The following is a 19,709-nucleotide window of genomic DNA, read 5'->3' on the forward strand; positions in this document are numbered from 1 at the left end:
AATTTAATGGTGTTTTTTTTCATCAAGATCATCCCATGTTTTCTAAAACCATTCACTCTTTTTCAGAGGTATATTTATACACATATATATATATATATATATATATATATATATATATATATATATATATATATATATATATATATATATATATATATATATATATATATATATATATATATATATATATATATATATATATATATATATATATATATATATATATATATATATATATATATATATATATATATATATATATATATATATATATATATATATATATATATATATATATATATATATATATATATATATATAGATATTGCCTATATGTATGTCATAATTTATTTTGCAATTACTATTTTTGCAACATTTAACAACGAAAATGTAGAGAGCGAAGGAGGAAAGAAAGAAAGAAAGCAAGAGATCTACGAAGACGGGGTCGTGATAGAGAAAAAAGAGATAGGAAGAGGGAGGTTGCGAAAAATAACTTGAGTTTTCGAAAAGAAATGCTACGAAAAATATAAATGATAAAAAAAATAATAAATCTAAAGCAAACTTAAAAAATTATCTTTCTCATAGCAAAAAAGTCTGAATGTTACCTGTGTGGGTTGAGCAGGACTGGATAGACGAGTCACAGCTTCTTCAGGTGTAGTAGCAGATGGTTGAGAGACGGGTACCATATTTGGCGGTGGAACGTGAGTTGGATGCACCATCGTCGGCACCTGAGCTGTCTGGGGCGATGAAGTTAATTTTTGTTCCGGTGGTGGGCCTGTAGATGCAGGCTCAGCAAGGCAAAAATCTTGACCAAACTTTTTAAGTTCTGAATTCTGTTCTTCACGGGCTACGAAAAAAAGGAACCATTTAAGTTTGAAGGTACATAGGTTCCAATATGTAACAAACTACGCTGTTATTAATTCAGTCTAACATCAAACCGTTTTAGGCCAACCGCATTAGGCTACATATGCTCCATTCTCTAACCAACTTCATTCAAAGCTTCACTCTCTACTACATCCCAGGAAGCTCCAACTTCCTTTAAACACTTCTTACTATTTCTTCCAACCCCATTCGAGGACGTTCTGCCTTTTTTCACACACTCGTCTTAGGATATTTCTTCTCCTCATTTATTTTTTATATTTTGCAGCATTATCCCCTTTATATTATGTCAGGTGGTAAAAGCTTGAATTCTAAAAAAAACATTGTACATTTAGCTGTGCATAAAATTAAAGTTCGTTTACACCCCCACTTAATACATACTTCAAATAAGTGTTATAAATCACAGTTCAAAAAGATTGTTTTACTTAATGGAGTTACTTCAGAAATTGGCGATACTGGCACTTGCACATGACAAAGCAAATAATAAAAAAAAATAACAAGACAAAAAAAAGCTATCTATAAATAACAAATTATTCAATATGTTAGTCTTTTCCCAGAATATAATTGGTACTACAATATGAAAAAGCTAATTCGACGTTCAAAAACGACAAAATTACCGCCAACACATTTTTTTTGTCAAAAGAAGCCTTTGACCGATTTAATATTTTCACAAAGAAAAACAAATATAAACCTGGTAAAGTCTTATACGGTTTAAACTTCTTCTGTTTAATTTTTTTTACATAGAAACATACTTAAGAAAATGATAAGTTCCATGACATGAAATGACAATCAATGACACAAAAGAAAAGTCACGAGTTTCAAAGCAAAAACAATTTGAATAAAATAATTATAAAACCTCTAACTACTTTTAAGACTTCAATTAAGCGCATAAAAAACGGAATACATATTCAGCAGCGTTCAAGGTCTACTGCAAGGATATAGGCCCAGGGAATACGAGCAGCCAACAACCGGAACCAACAATAGTTGTATTTTTAACGTTTCATTATTTTACCATAGGTCAATGCATCACGAAATATTCTAATCAGGTTTCAAGTACAGTGGGAGTTCATATTGAAGCTAATAGCTACTTTCAATGATCAAAATTAATAAACAACAAAAGGGGGATATTCAGCAAAAACGAAATATCCAATTGATCAGAAGATCATCAAATCCATTGATCAAGACCAGAAGAAGGGGAAAAAGTACAACATAATAATCCCTGAGAGATTATGCTTTGCTAGGTTACCCTTTATGACCTTCACGGCAGGGCGGCCCAAATTCTTTTGGGACCAAAAAAAAAACATCATTTGTGTCCCTCCAAAAAGCTGGTGGGTCTAATAAACTTGGCTTGACCTTCTTACCTGTGACTGAAAATAATAAAGTAAAATATTGACAGAAAACTAAATTAATAAGAAAAAGCAAACCTTAAAAGTGCAAGCCCAGTTTTTCCCAAGAAAAGATAAAAAAAACCTCAACGAGGGTTTGAGTTTAATAAAGGAAGAGGCAAAAGGTAGCCTTTTTGTAACCTAATTGTTTTGGTGTCACCCAAGGCTGAAAACCCTAGGATGTCAAAATAATGCTAAAAGTGTCCCTTTGGCAATCCTGCTTCAGATTTTATAAACTTACTACTGTTGTCCTTACAAAGGGAAGGAAGGATTATAATAGAGCACATTTTTTGTCTCTATGTCACTTTTAGCAACTAAAGCAACATCAATTCACAAAATAACAACTCTGTCACCAAAGAAGCCTATATCAGGCGTGTCTTACGGATAAACAATAAACTTACGTTTTTGTTGTATTTGTTTTGGTGGTAGCCTCATCCCGATTACAACAGGTGCTCCTTGGGTAGTGGCAGGTTGAGTGGGAGTTGGAGGATTGTGTCTAGGTCCCTTAGCATCACCATTCAGATGGACTGGTTCTGGTGGCCCGCGGAGGCTTGGTGGAGTATAATTGGGTCCTGAATGAGGTTGCTTATAGAAATTGGCTCCCGTTACCTAAAAATAGAGCTAGCCAATCAAGGAAGCAAACAACAAAAATGAAGGTTATCCAGATTGTTTACGAGCTAATCAAAACTTGTCTCAAAACTAAAATATGTGTGTACTAAGCTCCGAGTTCAGGTAAACTAAGACCCAGTAGTCTGCATACACTGTTTTGTTTTTTCTCCTTTTTTTATGAGAAGTGCAGCGCATTTAAGAAACAAATCGAGAAAACAAACCGCTAAAATATTCCAAGCCCATAGTTAGTTTTTTTTTCAAATGCATATTTTCAAAAAATGAACAACAAACGAGCTAAAACGAAATTCCTTCAAAATTTGGCTCAGAAACTGCGATCCGCAGCAACTTACTGGATACAAATTACGAAATTTGATGCAGAAAATACCGAATTTGCAGGAAGTAGGTAGCAAACACTGACAAAATAGATTCTGTACAACACTATTCGATAACTCAAATTATAATATAGCAACCTAAATCTATTCTTCCCTCCCGACAAAAACAAAAAACACGAACTTAAATAAATCTTCTTTCCTTACCACATCAATAACATGCATATAATTTAATCCATAAGTCCATAAGTCTCATAAGTCCAACAAGGTCAAACAATACAGTATTCTACAATATACATCACAAAAAATAAATACATAATAATCACTCCCCCCCCCCCCGAGAATATATATATATATATATATATATATATATATATATATATATATATATATATATATATATATATATATATATATACGAACTCAATCACCTTCAAAGAATCTACTTCTCAAATGAGAAAGCTGCTGACACCCATCCAGAATGTGTGCCACATCCCTAACCCCTGCATTTCATCTGGGGCTAGAGTAATTCGTGTCTGAACCCATCATTTTTCTTTCAAGTTTTTCTTCTTTTTAATAGTAGGCAATTCGCTCGAATACGAACCCAGGCACCTAATATTTAGGGCGGTAAATCTAATATAAATATTCATTGTCATCTATCATATGATATGTCGTTAGGTTGGCAAATATGACAATTACAAGCTTTAAAGGTGTTAGAAATTCCGTATAAGTTCTTATTGTAACCAGCCACAAAAACAAATAGTAAGACTCCAAATATAGCACTACTTTATCCGATTAAGAGCAACAGCTAACATACTTCTACATTTCATTCAGCAAAGAGGATGGTAATCCCCAAAAGAAGAAAAAATTTAACAGATTCGACATGAACCAAGCCTTATCTTATAGTCCTAAGTTATACTGTCAAGCTGAGCATAAATTTATTCAATTTGAGAGCCATGTTGACACGACAGAGAATTTACTCGCTTTATTTGAATTGATGTAGCATCTAGATGACAAAACCGAAAGTTTGGAGGGATAAGATGAAGCCCAGTCGTTATAGAGATAAGTCAATCAGATAAAGCAAATAAAAGCAAGTATGAAACAATTAAAGAAAACAAGACCTCACCTGAGAAGACGGAGCTTGGGACCTTGGCGTATTTTGGTGCTGCTGTATGTAATTTTGATTGATGGGCTGTTGAGGACCACTTTTAGGTGACGTCACTCTTTGTGGGCCGGGTGGTTGTTGATTTCTTGACTGAACTGTATGACTAACACCTGCGCTGGGAGATGTTCTGCCCCTAGGTGGAAATCTCTGAGGTTGCGGTTCCCTATCACCTCTATCTCTATCACCCTCAAAAGATTGCTGCTGCTGAAAGGAAGCTTGATGACGCGGAGGTACATTGTGGTGTCCAGGTCTAAAAAATGAAAAATGATAACAATATATACAATAGCTCAAAAGCAACAATATGTCCGCTTTAGCTCTTAATACTTGTTAATGATTGGAAAGGGGAGAAAACCCTAGTCTCCACTGAAAAAGCTTCTGTTATGTATTATACAAGTTAAGATCTAGGTTCTGGCTTAGAATCCAAATCTACATTTATAAATAACGTCCTCGGCTTTCCTTTCAAGAAGAACTTTCCCAACTGTCACGTATTAACAGATATTTGATGCAACCTTTGATGTAGAAGCAGAGTCTGACTGTATAAAATGCCCTACCAACAATGGCTTCTACATAAGCTTTATGAAACATTTCCATGAAAGGTTTGACAAGTCTGTGCAATCAGTTTTAAGACCCCCATTAGTAAACAGTGCAAATGCTAAACACCCAGCCACATATAGTCAACGATGCACGAGTTCCATCTCCGAACTCTTTCCGTCAAGAATACATTTACTCTGTCACTGACCCCCTTTGATCAAAACTGTGTGAGCCCAACCCATAACCCCTTTAATAAACACTGCGTACGCTCCACCTCGAATCCTCTCTGGCGATCAGTAGTGACGTCCCGTCTCTGACCCCACTTAGTCAACAGTTCATGCCCTCTTTCTCCTCCTTAGGTCAAGTACATACGCTCTGTGTCCGACTCCCGTTGGTAAATACTACAAAACTCTTCGTCTTAGCCAACGGCACAAACACTCTATCTCCAGCTTTTTTGGATCAGGATCACAGCATTAATGTCCTAAATCAAAGTGATATAAGCGGATATTCAACTAATGGTGCTTCATTTCTTACAAATTTTATGTTTGACGGTTTCTGAGCTTGTTGGTTTCATAGTTGTTATTGTCCCATGGAAAGCTCAAGATCAAAACACATTAAATTTGATTTTCATCAAAGCTGGTATTTAGGGACTTCTCCGGCTGTTAGTTACAAATCTAAGGATAATGCTGTAACATGGAAGTGAAATACAACAGAGTACCATAGAAATTTGAAAAAGGGCTATGTGAAAGTTCTGGGAGCCATTTAAGGGTCAAAAATAGTCGTGCGATAACCAGCCCACGTCCCGTATTAATTTTAGCCACTGGCACCCTATAGTATTTTATCAAAATTTGAGTCATTTATTTCAGAATGGTGAAAAGATCCGAAAATATGCCTCCGGCGAGATATGACTTACGCAGTTCCAGTGGAAAACACAGGATACAAATTAGGTCCATCAGTCCTCAAAAACCATCCTCTCAACTACCAACATTTTACCAAAAGGTTAGGTATGTCCAGGGTTCGGACAGGTCGGTTCGTTTCAAATTATAGGCTCTGCCCTATTTATATAGGATTTCTCGGGCCCAAATATAGGATTCGGAAGTCTTCGGGATCAGATCGGTGGTAGATGGCGTCATTTCTCGAGTTTCTGCATTTTTTTTTTTTTTTTTTTTTTTTTTTTTTTTTTTTTTTTTTTTTTTTTTTTTTTTTTTTTTTTTTTTTTTTAAATCAGCTACACATACTATGGCAACGATTGACTGATACAGGTAAAATACCTAGAATCACTCTTGCTGCTTCTTGGGCATCAATTTCTCTTTGCAAGAGACTGCTCCATTCTCACAGATTCCACAATCTGCTCTCTTTCACTTGTTCTGGACTTCACAGCTCCTTCGAGCAAACAAACAGCTAGGGCAATGTCTATGGAACTCTTGGACCCGGCAGCCTTCTTCATTCTATCGGTCACTGCTTGAAGTAAAGTATCTGGTACTGTTCTCTTTTCTCTTTGCTCTGATGCTCTAAGTTTTCTTTTCGTTTTCCAGGTCTTCTATTTCTTTCTTTTTGTTACGGACCTCCTGCAACTTCCACTTGTTGTCCTCTTCAAAAGCTCCTTTCTCCTTCTCAGATAGCTGTTCTTTTTTCCTTTCATGCAGATATTGTTGATACCGAGACCGTGCAGAACGCGCAGGATTCAACAGTTCTTTTGTAATAACAAACAGTTCTGGTTTTCCTCCATAAAGTTCCAACGTGTCATATACCATGAGTCTTGCATCGAGAACGCGTTCAGACATTAATACCTGGTCTTCACCGAGAATCATACCAGAACGCGAGAATCCACGGTCAACATCTGCGCTGCCAGGCGATAACGTCAGCATTGCTTTGATAAGCTTTGTAAGTTCCGTGTACTTGCTCTCCCCGCGCTCATTCACCAGTCCAAAGTAATGGCTCCAACAATTATCGATCCGAGTAATGTCCTCACGGGGTCCAGTTTTCGTTGGCAAAAGCAGCCACTCAGCCTGGGCGACGTCTGAGCTTGCTCCAATCGCAATCTCGCGTGCCACAGCCACTATGTCTACAGCTCTTCTTAAATCCTTCATGTTGATCGGACTCAAAAAGCGTAAAGCCTCTAGAAAACCATCCTTTTCCAGAGGACATTTGTTCAAAATATGGCGAAGGCCCGCAATAAAATGTTTTCGCACATTGACATAGAAAATGGCCTTGTCTTTCAGTGTTGCTTTCTCACGGATATATCGTTCTACATTTTCTGAGACTATGGGCTTTTCTGCAAATTTTTCAGAAAGGTTTAACATTTCTGGTGAGAAATTTTCAATCTCGGTCACGAAATCTGGAGTAAAGACCCGTCCGCAAAGCGTCACAACTAGTCTTTTGATCTCTGAGTTCAGAACATGAATGAGAGGCTCTTCTTTCTGGAACAGTTGGGTGAAACTTATGAACAGTTCTGCTAAGGTTAGAACAAACTCGAGTTGGGCCTTCATCATCGCACTTCTGATATAAGCCACAATCTTCAGAAATTTGGGTGTGGACAGAAGTTTCTTCAGTTTTTTTCTCTCTCGGCATGAAGTTCAGGAAGTACTCTTTAAGATTGTTGTCAACTGCTGCATGATTCTAGCAAGGACACGTCCGATCGTCAGCCAGCGGCTTAGGACATGCTATATGAAGGGATTCTCTGGCACTCTTACTCTCATTTGGCACTTTCAATAGTCTTCACAACGTGAAGGCCAGCCGTAAAAAAATGAATGCATAAGAATAACAAACTTGGAACTTTCTTTTCCGAAAGATCATCACTTGTCGCGTGGCCCATAAACTTGTGCATAAAAGTCTGCCCTGGATTTCGTTTCCATATGAGGACCAATATCGAACACGTATCTGTAACTCTTTCGTACCAGTGTTGTTGGATGTCTCGTCATATTCTAGTACAAGATATGACTGAATGTCCTTAACAAGCACTTGCTTACAGTAAGGATAAACCGCATCGTGATCAGATACATGAGGTTCTTTGCACATAGGAGCATTTCGTCAGAGATCTTACCGTGGAACATCGCATGGAAGGTTGCGACAATATGGTCTGAAGAGTTAGCAGACATGGAACACTGTGCCGTCTGAAGTTCCCATATTAACTCAGCTTTATAAGCGGCATCCCGCTCACGAAACATGTTTATACCAACTAACAGTTTATCCTTGGTTTTTTCAACAACTCGAGATTGTCCATCAGGTGAAGCTATAATGGATGTAGTTGAGCAGTAACTGCGGCTTTGTGTTCTGCAGATCGCACATGTTAGTTTACCCCTATTTGAAAAGCTACCTATTTGAAAAGCCCCACTATTTTTGAAAAGCTTCAATTTAGTTCTAATTAATGTTTTTATAGTTTGATTAATAAAGGGTTTATCACTGGAGCACCTTTTCGATTTTTTAAAAGGCAAGATTTACTGTCCTTAAGCACTTGCTCTCTGATTGAGAAAGTTCAATTCGTTGATGCTGCTATTTGCAAATAACATCATATTACGGGCATTACAAAGTCTGTCTAGTCTATATAGTCTGTCTAGTCTATATAGTCTGTCTAGTCTTGTTGATCTAGCCAGGATCTATCCTTTCTCAGAACAAAAACTTGATAAATCATTTTACAGCAATGGCACAGAAAGCAAGAAACACTAAAGTAAAAATTTGGACAAGTGTTTCATTTTACCGAGGGGTTAACACGCTAGACTTGAAATCCTTTGTCCGCGAGTACAGGGTGTGCGAAAGCACAGGATGGCTGGCCCCAATTCTCCGTTGCACTTTCTGGCTGAAGGGCCATGAAACCGAGATCAGCCTGACTTGTAGGGACTGTGAAGTCCAATGCCGTATTCTTTACCTTTTTACCTTAGGACAAAGGCCGTATCCAGGGGGAGTGTTATCGGGTTTGACCCCCCCACCCCGAAATTTATTGTAAACCTGGCGAAGGTAAACATGAAGGGTGTGCGAAAGCACAAGATGGCTGGCCCCAACTCCCCGTTGCACTTTCTGGTTGAAGGGCCATGAAACGGAGATCAGCCCAGCTTGTAAGGACAATGAAGTTTGATGCCGTATCCAGGGGGATTGACTTCCATGAAATTTGTTGTCCCACTCGTAAAAAAGTAACTAAATGCATACAAATATATTATTGATGCATTTTGTAGATTTTTTACCCCCTCCCCCTTTATAATTAAAGAAGGTCTAGAAACCGAGACTACCTCCCTGAAGTGTGGGGAAAGCAAATTTAGTTTAAGGATTTTTTTCCTCTGTCCCGGGCAGTGATCTCAATTAGGATGGTTCAGTCTGTTAAAAATAGAAAATGTACACAGCTTCCTGCGATACCGAAATCTAGATTTCCTCGTTAAGTAGTAGCAAAAGGTAGTGTCATATTAAATGGAATGATGATGAGTAGAAGAGACACAAAGGAAGGAGGTTTCGAATCTCAAATTTGACCCTTAAAAAAGAAAATCAGGGAACTCCACTTGAAATACCGCTACGCATCTAACTAGTTAAATACATTAAAACCTGGAACTGATTTCAGGGACTTGTGGTTCAAATCTACAGATGGCAAAGACATCAAAAACAAATCAAGGGACCACGGGCGGATCTAGAGCAAAGTCTTGGGAATGGAGGGCAATGTGACAAGGGCACCAATAAGTAAAATCTTGGGGGCCAATGTGCCAATAATGGACCAAATTGACAAGTTTATTCTCAAAATGAATGAAAAACAGAAAAAAAACGGGGAACGAGGGCATCAGAAACCTTCAACACCACTCTTTACTTTTCTCTAGAACTCATTTTGTTTTTTAAAAAGTTTTTCTTTCAATTAAATTAACAACAAAACCATTCCAGTCAAGGGAATTATTAATGAGAACTCCAAGCCAACAGCAAGGAAGATGCTAGAAAATCCACAATACGACTTGCTTGGCATTTACAAGGTGAGGAAGGGAAAGCTGTCGGATATGGATATCAAAAGTCATACTAACCAACAAGAGCTAAGAGCTCATATGGCACTTGTGACGAAGCAAGAAGAGCTAAGAGCCAAGAGATCATACGGTATGAGCTCTAACAAAATCCTATGAATCAATAGATTGATTTAAAAGGAAAATAAGAGGCTTAATGCCGGTCAGGATTTAAAATAAGAGCTCCGAGTCACGATGTCCTTCTAAATATCAAAACTCATTAAGATCCAATCACCCACTCGTAAGTTATCAATACCTAATTTTTTCTCTCCCTTTAACCCCTCAGATGGTCGAATCTGGGAAGACGACTTTATCAAGTCAATTTGTGCAGCTTCCTGACACACCTACCAATTTTCATCGTCCTAGCACGTCCAGAAGCACCAAACTCGCCAAATCACTGAACACCTCCCCCCAACTCCCCCAAAGAGAGTGAATCCAGTACGGTTCCATCAATCACGTATCAAGGACATTTGCTTATTCTATCCACCAAGCTTCATCCCGATTCCTCCACTCCAAGTGTTTTCCAGGGTTTCCTCCTCCAACTCAACCCCAATGTCAAAAGATCTGGTCGGGATTTGAAATAAGAGCTATGAGACATGAATTCCTTCTAAATATCAAATTTCATTAAGATCCGATCACCTATTCGTAAGATAAAAATACCCCAATTTTCACGTTTTCCAAGAATTCCGGTTTCTTCCTCAAACTCCCACAACGTCACAGATTCTGGTCGGAATTTAAAATTAGAGCTTTAAAGCACAAGATGCTTCTAAATATCAAGTTTCATTAACCTCTGGTCACCCTTTCGTAAGTTACAAATACCTCAATTTTCAAAATTACCCCCCCCCCAACTCAACCAAAGAAAGAAGATCCGGTCCGGTTATGTCAGTCATGTATCTTAGACAGGTTTTTATTCTTCCCATCCAGTTTCATCCTGATCTCATCGCTTTAAGTATTTTCTAAGATTTCCAGTCCCCCCAACTGCCCCCCAATTACGATGGATCCGGTTGAGACTTAAAATAAAAGATCTGAGTTACGAGGTCCTTCTAAATATGAAGTTTCATGAAGATCCGATCACTTCTTCGTAAGTTAAAAATACGTCATTTTTTCTAATTTTTCAGAATTAACCCCCCCCCCTAATAGGGCGGATCCATTCCAATTATGTAAATCACGTATCTAAGGCTTCTGCTTATTTTTCTCACCAAGTTTCATCCTGATTCCTCCAATCTAAGCGTTTTCCATGATTTTAGGTTCCCCCACCCTCAACTCCCCCCAATGTCACCAGATCTGGTCGGGATTTAAAATAAGAGCTTTGAGACACGATACCCTTCTAGATATCAAATTTCATTAAGATCCGATCACCTTTTCGTAAGATAAAAATACCCCAATTTTCACGTTTTCCAAGAATTTCAGTTTTCCCCTCCAACTCCCCCCAATGTCACAGGATCTGGTCGGAATTTAAAATTAGAGCTTTAAAGTACAAGATCCTTCTAAATATCGAATTTCATTAAGATCTAGTCACCCTTTCGTAAGTTACAAATACCTCAATTTTCAAAATGACCCCCCCCCCCCCAACTCCACCAAAGAGAGCAGATCCGGTCTGGTTATGTCAGTCACGTATCTTAGACAGGTTTTTATTCTTCCCATCCAGTTTCATCCTGATCTCACCACTTTAAGTATTTTCTAAGATTTCCGGTCCCCCCCAACTGCCCCCCCAATTACGCTGGATCCGGTTGAGATTTAAATAAGAAATCTGAGTTACAAGGTACTTCCAAATATGAAGTTTCATGAAAATCCGATCACTCCTTCGTAAGTTAAAAATACGTCATTTTTTCTAATTTTTCAGAATTAGACCCCCCCCCCCCGATAGAGCGGATCCGTTCCAATTATGTAAATCACGTATCTAAGACTTCTGCTTATTTGTCCCACCAAATTTCATCCCGATCCCTCCAGTAGCGTTTTCCATGATTTTAGGTTCCCCCACCCCAAACTCCACCCAATGTCACCAGATTCGGTCGGAATTTAAAATAAGAGCTTTGAGACACGATATCCTTCTAAATATCAAATTTCATTGAGATCTGATCACCCGTTCGTAAGTTAAAAATACCTCACTTTTTCTAATTTTTCAGAATTACCCCCCCCCCCCTAACTAACCCAAAGAGAGCAGATCCGTTCCGGTTATGTCAATCATATATCTAGGAGTTGTGCTTATTTTTCCAACCAAGTTTCATCCCAATCCCTCCACTCTTAAGTGTTTTCCAAGTTTTAGGTTTCCCCCTCCCAACTCCCCCCAATATAACCAGATCCGGTTGGGATTTAACATAAGAGCTCTGAGACACAATATCCTTCTAAATATTAAATTTCATTGAGATCCAATCACTCGATCGTAAGTTAAAAATAACTCATTTTTTCTAATTTTTCAGAATTAACCCCCCCCCCCCCCCCCCAACTACCCCAAAGAGAGTGGATCTGTTCCGGTTATGTCAATCATGTATCTAGGACTTGTGCTTATTTTTCCCACCAAGTTTCATCCCGATCCCTCCACTCTAACTGTTTTCCAAGATTTTAGGTTTCCCCCTCCCATATTCCCCCCAATGTCACCAGATCCGGTCAAGATTTAAAATAACAGCTTAATACCCTTGGTTAACACTTGGTTAATACCAAGTTCCATAAAAATTTTGGTAGCATATAAAATTTACACTAAGCAGAACTAAACAGCATTTGCTAAGAAGTGGCTCCCTTTCCCTTCAATATACTATGTTTTGAAAAACGGATATGGCAAGAGAGGAAAAACCAAGTAAAGAAAAATCAAGAGCTTACCTAGTCGATTTCCCAGCATTACTTTTTCGCTTATTTGGATGAATATATTTCCCTCCTGAGCCAGTTGAAGCATTTGATTGGGGAGAAATTGACCTGTTATTGGCCCTTGAATCACTAGGTCGAATAACAGCCGAATACTTTTCCTCTTCGTCGATATTTTCCAACTCCATTGCTGCATCATATGTGGGACTAGCTTTGATTTCACGTTCCATACGAGCTGCTTTTGCTTCCATTTCTCTTTAAGAGACATTTAATCAGCCTATTTATATATAGACGCAATTCCCGAGCCACACTGTCCAAAAAAGCACAAACCATAAATGGTTCGTGGAAGGCCATAGTCAGGGGTGGAGGGGTTACCAGTTTTGGACCTCCCCCTTCCCAAAACTTTTGTCCGACTCATGAAAATGTAACAACAACAATGCATCCCGACATTTTTTTTTTACGTTTAGCTAAGTTTTTCTGTACCCCTCCCTGGAACAAAATCCTGGATACAGCCTAGGGTACGTGTTTTCCCCTGATCTTACCTCACAGTTGAGCTAGAGAGGTAACCAATTTAAATGACGATAATCGAGTCTAAGAAGCTTATATCCTGGATGGTTAATTCAAACACACTACAAAAACGACCACCCAGCCAGTAAAACAGTTGCTTTGCCCGGATAAACATCATTTTCAATCTCCTTTCTTTCAAATAGATGAAAAACCTAGCCGATATTTTTTCTTCCAGTCTTTTTATTCATGTAAATCACTATTACATTAATAGTCATTTATACTATATTATATCCCTAATAATAATGTAACCCTCACATTATTATTAAATATGTCATCCCGATAATTAATATTCTATTCCTACAAAATGATAAAATTCCATACAATTATAACTAATTATAGTTTATGTCTAAATCTCCCTCAGATCTTTGGTTTGTCACATTTGTAATTTATACAACATTTTTAATGGTACCACTTACTTGTTAATCCAAAGGTGCTCTACACATAACTAATTGACACACCTTATTCAAACTGACTCTTTATAACCCTTTGTGCCATAATAACATAAATATAGTCTTTCGTCACCAAACCTTGGCTGCACAAATGCATGCAAGTTTCGCAGAAGCAAATATCATTCCAGGAATAGAAAATAACAAATTGTTTAAAGTATGAAAGGAAACAACAAATAGTGGTGTCTATTGGAGGGGGGGGGGGCTTAATCTATCTAGACTTTGAAAAACATCTTTGTTTTACTGTATTTTCACTAAAAAATGTTTTTTGTACTTTCATTTAAAAAAATTGGAAAAAAGACAAGAAAATTGACCCCCCTCCCAAAATTTTCGTGAATTGACGCCACTTACACCACATCTATTCGTGATTAGGCATAGGTGGCAACACATTTCTCCTTTAAAATTCAATAGCTAATTTAAATTATTTGATGTATACATAGTTAAATAAAAAAAATAATAGTAATAATAAAAAACTAGCCTTGAATTTTAGGATTTCAGGCAAAATATTTCGCACTAGTACAAAATATGACAAGGAACCTACTTAAATTCCGACGAGTCACGGATATAGAGCGGCACAGTGTATCCCTCAAGATTTGGCCTAAACGTTGATTGAACACCATACACGGCCTCGTTCCTCTTAAACATCTCATCTGCATCCCAGCCAACACCGTTTTCAAGGTTCAGGTCTACATCTTCATTGGGATCGCCTTCCCATGGCTCAAGTTCCCTGTCAAATGAGTCACCGCCGTTTAGCCGTGCAGAAGAAATTGCAGTGTCTGTGGCAAATGAATCTGAATGGAGAGAAAAGAGTTAGATCATACCTCAAAGTTTGTGTTCATATATTATTATTGATTCAAGAAACATCAATGTTTTCAAATGTGTCCTAAGAGAAAAAAGGTTTGTAACAGGTGTATATCTACGGGAACTGGTCTCTAGGCCCCCCTTTCGAAACTTCATGATACCCCCCTCACCTTATAGCCTTTGTACTATTCGTCAAATTTGATGTTTTGACGAATTTACCTCCCTTCCTGTAAGAAATTCCTCTGTATGTGCTTGGCCATTCACGAGTGGGAACAGCTTATGCATACCCCCTAACGCGCAACAATTAATAAAAAGTTCATTGTTAAATGAAAATTCTGCTAATTTACGAGACGGTAATGATTTCAAACGGGTCATAAGACGCAAAATGGCTTGTAACAGGTTCACACCCCACGGAACTAGCCTCTGGGTCTACCTGCCGAGTTTTTATTATTTTCCCTCATGACCCGGCTTTCTGTGCTGTTTTGTCAAAATTACCTCCCTTTCCAAAACGAATTCCTCTGTATATGTCTGTACTTACGCGATAGAAACCAATTTATGCGTACCTCCTTAAGAACATCAAATGTTGAATACAAGTGCATTCTTAGAAGAAACGTTAATAGGCTGATACAGGACCGCCCCCGTTCCCAGCAAAAAATCACCTACCCACTTTGTTGCAACTTTACTCGTTTTTGAAACCTAGGCTTTGATACTCAGATGTGAACTGCAAAATTGGCTTCAGACCTAATATCAAATCACTGCATACTGCATCCTTTCACCAAGAGGCAAAGAGAACAGTGAGGATTTTTGTTTTCCATAGCTGCATCAAACTACTCACTTCTCGGGCCAGAGAAGAACCATGTTAGATAAAGGCCGAAACACCACGGAGCTAACACTTTCGTTTCGGGTAGACTAAACCCTTTCTTTATTTTGTCATTAAACAAGTAATGGGTTGCAATTTGATAACCAGAAGACTACTAGTACTACCACAAGGAGAATAGATATCCCAAAACACAATGATAGAAAAAGAATACAAAGGAAATAATCAGGCATATCCGATCTGACAAAGGAAACTATAATTTTGTTAGTTTTTTTTCCACCTTATGTAAATGTATCTTGCAGTAAAATCAAGACGCTTTGGGCTATTTTGTATGAAGTACCTTTCTCAAATTTCATGGTCAAATTTTTGATTATCTAAGGACTAACTTGATTCTACTTGACACTGGATGTAGGCAGTACCAGCTTACCACCGTCAAATTCCTCTATTCAGCACCACTTACTGATTTGTTGTAAATTCTGTCTCTGTTTAGAGACAGAAGAGACCAAGAGACCAAGAGACCAAGCACTATTGCTTTAACTGCACAGAACTGATGTTCAATTTCTATTCTTGATTCATTGTTGAAGTGTAGATATGTCTAAGGTATCTATTAATGGAACCTACCATAGCAAATTGACCACCTATAAATTATTCTTAAGATTCTTAGGGCGTGGCAAATCCTTAGACTATGGATTTTGTGGGTTGGTTATTGGTCTGTGTGAATATCACGATAACAAGCAGCAAAATTGATTGACGTATTCAGCTTTGGCTTCTATGATCCAAATCAAATCACTAGCGTGAGGGCTTGGTTGGTGCATTTTAAAGGTTCTTTAGTTGTCAAAAGACTTTCTCAAACTCGATCTAATCTCACTTCTATAAATTTTTTTTTTTATGAATATACTTCATGCTGGTGCACTATGTGATTTTGAGTTTATCACCGCTTTTGATTGCTGTTTGTCTGAAACAGATTCCAGTCTCGCATGCTCCGCACTTACATTATTTTGCTGTATGACTCTCTGCACCATGTTTTGAGTTCTCTGTCAAAAATACCATCTCACCAAGTTTCTACATCTGCCTCAAAAGCTGTTCCTTATGTTCCAAAAGAAATTATGGACTATCACCTCCTCAAATAACTTGCCGTACAACTGCTGCACCAGATGTCTTCTTATGAAGTATATTCGTTTGGTGTTTGATACTCATACGTTGATTCTTCTCAAGAAAAAAAAAAAAAAAAAAAAAAAAAACTGTTCCAGCTGAGAAGCCTAGGCGCATATTCTCTCACTTTTGTTAAACTGTCAGAGAGGTATTCACATATCTGACAAGGCTGTCCATCTAGCGGTCTGTAATTGACATGACATAGGTTTCTTTCTGGTGTTTTCAATATGCAAATCAAAGACAATCGGCTACAAGCTTGTTAGGCATGATAAGGAAAATCTGCTGATTTTAACTCGTTTTTCCACGTTTAAATGTCAGCGTGTTGTGTGAATAATTTACCAAAGTTCCGATGCATGCTTGAACACATTCCGGGCTTGCCCAGTGCTCTCATTGATGTCCATAGGACATGGATTGCAATTATCTGAATTCGAATCTGCTTATAAATACTGACTTCTGTGATGAACTTCAGTTTACTGCTGCTTCAGTATAATGTTGCCGACTCTGATTGTCTTAAGAATCTGGTGCTTGACGAAGATATTATCAACAACAGTGATACAACACGTACATCCGAATTTCACATAAAGTAAATGCTTCTTTAATTACATAACGCTCTTTCTGTCAAAATTTCTGTTGTATTAGTGACTGTCCCTTCTCGTTATTTTCATAAGAAGTTTCGTTCGGTAAAGTTGCAACAAAATACTCTTTTTATGTAAAATAGTTACGAAACTGCTCGTTATTGACTTATTCAGTGGATTTATGAAGGTTTCAACAATGATAGCTTTCAGGACTGTGGTCGTTGACTTTGCAAATCCTGATTTTTTAGCATTTTGATGGATGCGATCGCCGAACTCTATGACATGAGTTGATAAACTATTCGCAAATATCGCCAGGGAAAAAATGATGCGTTTTGGTTGGATTCAGCTCGCATTCTAGTTATATTCCCTCAATAATGGAGGTCAATTCGTCACCTATGGCAATTTTTATATTCTGGTGTGATCATCTTGAATGTTTATCTAATTCCGTTTAAGATTCACTTTGTCTAATTTTTCACGTTGGACCTTGGCAACCAAGTTGTATTGAGTTGTCCACATCGGGTATTCAACTAGCGTTCGTAAACTAAGGCTAAATTCAACTTGAGGTTTTGACTAATTGTCTTCAACCTACTTATGAATTGTAGTGTGGTCGCTACTCCTTTTTTTGCAATTGTTTATTCGACGCTTGTCAATCACCAGATACCTGATTTATCAATGGCGGTTAACCATGTCTCAATAAAGAAAAACTACCTGGTTGATTCTTGTTACACAGATCATTTTTGTCGTATACTCATGGAATTGACCGTGTCAAAATCGATAGAATGTCGGTTACTATTTCGCCTGAAGTCTTTTTTATATACCAATAGTAGACAGTTTGCTTAGAAGAAACACATTTCAGTCGCAACTAGTCACTTCCATTCAGCTTGCGGTTATTGACTATCACTTGGTACCCATAACTGATATGTATGCTTGTTTTGTCAATGCGCAAAAGTGTTTGACTATCTAAGACTGTATATCATTTGAAGCCGATTGGTATTCTCCAAAAATGCCAAGTCCCTCAACCTTGCCTGCAATTCCTTTATTTGGGTTTACAAGACGTTTTACGATTCATCGGGGTTCTGAAAGGAGTTCGTCATTTTCTTCAGCAGATGGTGTTAGTCAGAGAGGTGCATTGTCAGTTATTTTTTTGTGCACTACGATGATCTTAATAATTGCCTCAATGCTAATAATTCGCCGTGTTGAATCTGTACCAATTAGCAAGTTAAGGTACGCTGTTGGCCTGACTGCGTTACCTACTTGTCCCATTAAGGCGATAAAGATTTTAAGCTATGCTGCTGATCATAATTTTTCTGAACAACTCAGCAAAGACAGAATTTGTCTATTTTCTTCCATATCCCTCTCAGGCACCCCTTATCCCACCGTTTAAATTGTGAGACAATGAGCTGTACTTTCTGAGAGAATTCGGTTACCTTGTTTTAATCCTTTACCTCAAATGTGATATGCTGCTTCGTCAGTTCATTCAAAGGAACATAGGATTCTTTTTTAGTTCTTGTTTTACCGATATTTTTGGATTGCCTACGTCATCTAAAACTGAGGTATAATGGTTCCCTGCTGTTATGTCTTCTTTTTATACAAGTTACCACGCTAAGTTTGTGCTATCAAAGTGCTTTTGAAGTTTTGTCTAATCCCTTTCATCACCGCTACATTTCATATAAGACTCGCTTCATCTGATGACGAGGTGGTCGCTGTTTAAGATCCACTTTTAAGGCTTTCGCTCCTGATTGCACTAAAACTCTACAAGCCGTTTGAAACTGGTTAAGCTATTTATGTGTTCTATTTTGCCAGTTAAATTTTGTAATAATATAGTCCCTCTAACTGAAAAACAGAAATTTGAATTGAATATTTATTATACATTGTAAAAGGCCCTTTGTCGTTAATATGTTTTTCTATAAGAAAAAGAGATGAAACCAAATATTAAAATTTTTGGTGAAACCAAATATGATTCTTATTTTATTTTAAAAAAATTATTTAATAGGTTACATATTTTTCAGCTAAAATTAGCTCCGACTTTTCATATCTTATACTAAAGCTATTAATTTGCCTCTCGAGTCACCTGTTCAAAAAAGCCTGTTCGAGTATATTTTTTTTTAACCTAACTAGACTTGTTCATGCAACTGGAGACACAACAAATGAATGCAAAACAAAACGTGGAATTCAATACAGCGAAATTCAATCCTTAAATTAGCTAATAGCTATTCTTTTCGACATGTAACAGGAAATCTCAGGATCAGGGGATGAAAAAATACACCTTATATCCATACAAAAATGCTGACAAGTATTCTAATTCTATTTTCTATCATACAGACTTCTAGAAATACAGTATTAGACGGAAGACATTTTTTGCAAAACAATTAAATGTTGCAAACCAGGCTCAAATACTAAACAATGTATACCAGGCTCCAATTAATTGATATTTAATAAACCAACACAGGAATTAAGTTGATTTCTATATAAACAGTACTAATAGGCTAGACACCTAAGTCCAAATTTCGTTGTTTAAACCCAATTAACACGAACCAAAAGAACCTCAATTTAGAAAAATAGGGCAACTTATTTCACAGTACCTATCTTAAGGACAATCCAATTATAATGTTATTTTCATTAGACAAGCCCCCCCACCCCACAAAAAGAACTTCTGAGAATGACTTGCTAAAATGTATGATACTCCT

The 19,709-nt window shown here is 37.5% G+C and overlaps 1 protein-coding gene across 1 annotated transcript in view; it reads right to left on the bottom strand.

The window, feature by feature from the left end:
* The window catches only part of LOC136036135 (ataxin-2-like protein), a 63,180-nt gene that overhangs the window by 26,345 nt on the left and 17,126 nt on the right, over positions 1-19,709 (bottom strand). Inside the window, exons 4-8 of the mRNA XM_065718160.1 lie at positions 14,219-14,468; positions 12,683-12,919; positions 4,329-4,617; positions 2,666-2,873; positions 606-847 (exon numbers count right to left, since the gene is read on the bottom strand). Coding sequence (XP_065574232.1) covers positions 606-847; positions 2,666-2,873; positions 4,329-4,617; positions 12,683-12,919; positions 14,219-14,468 — 1,226 coding nt within the window. The remainder of the gene's footprint in view (positions 1-605; positions 848-2,665; positions 2,874-4,328; positions 4,618-12,682; positions 12,920-14,218; positions 14,469-19,709) is intronic.

This window comes from Artemia franciscana, chromosome 15 (assembly GCF_032884065.1).
Source record: "Artemia franciscana chromosome 15, ASM3288406v1, whole genome shotgun sequence".
NCBI lineage: Eukaryota > Metazoa > Arthropoda > Branchiopoda > Anostraca > Artemiidae > Artemia > Artemia franciscana.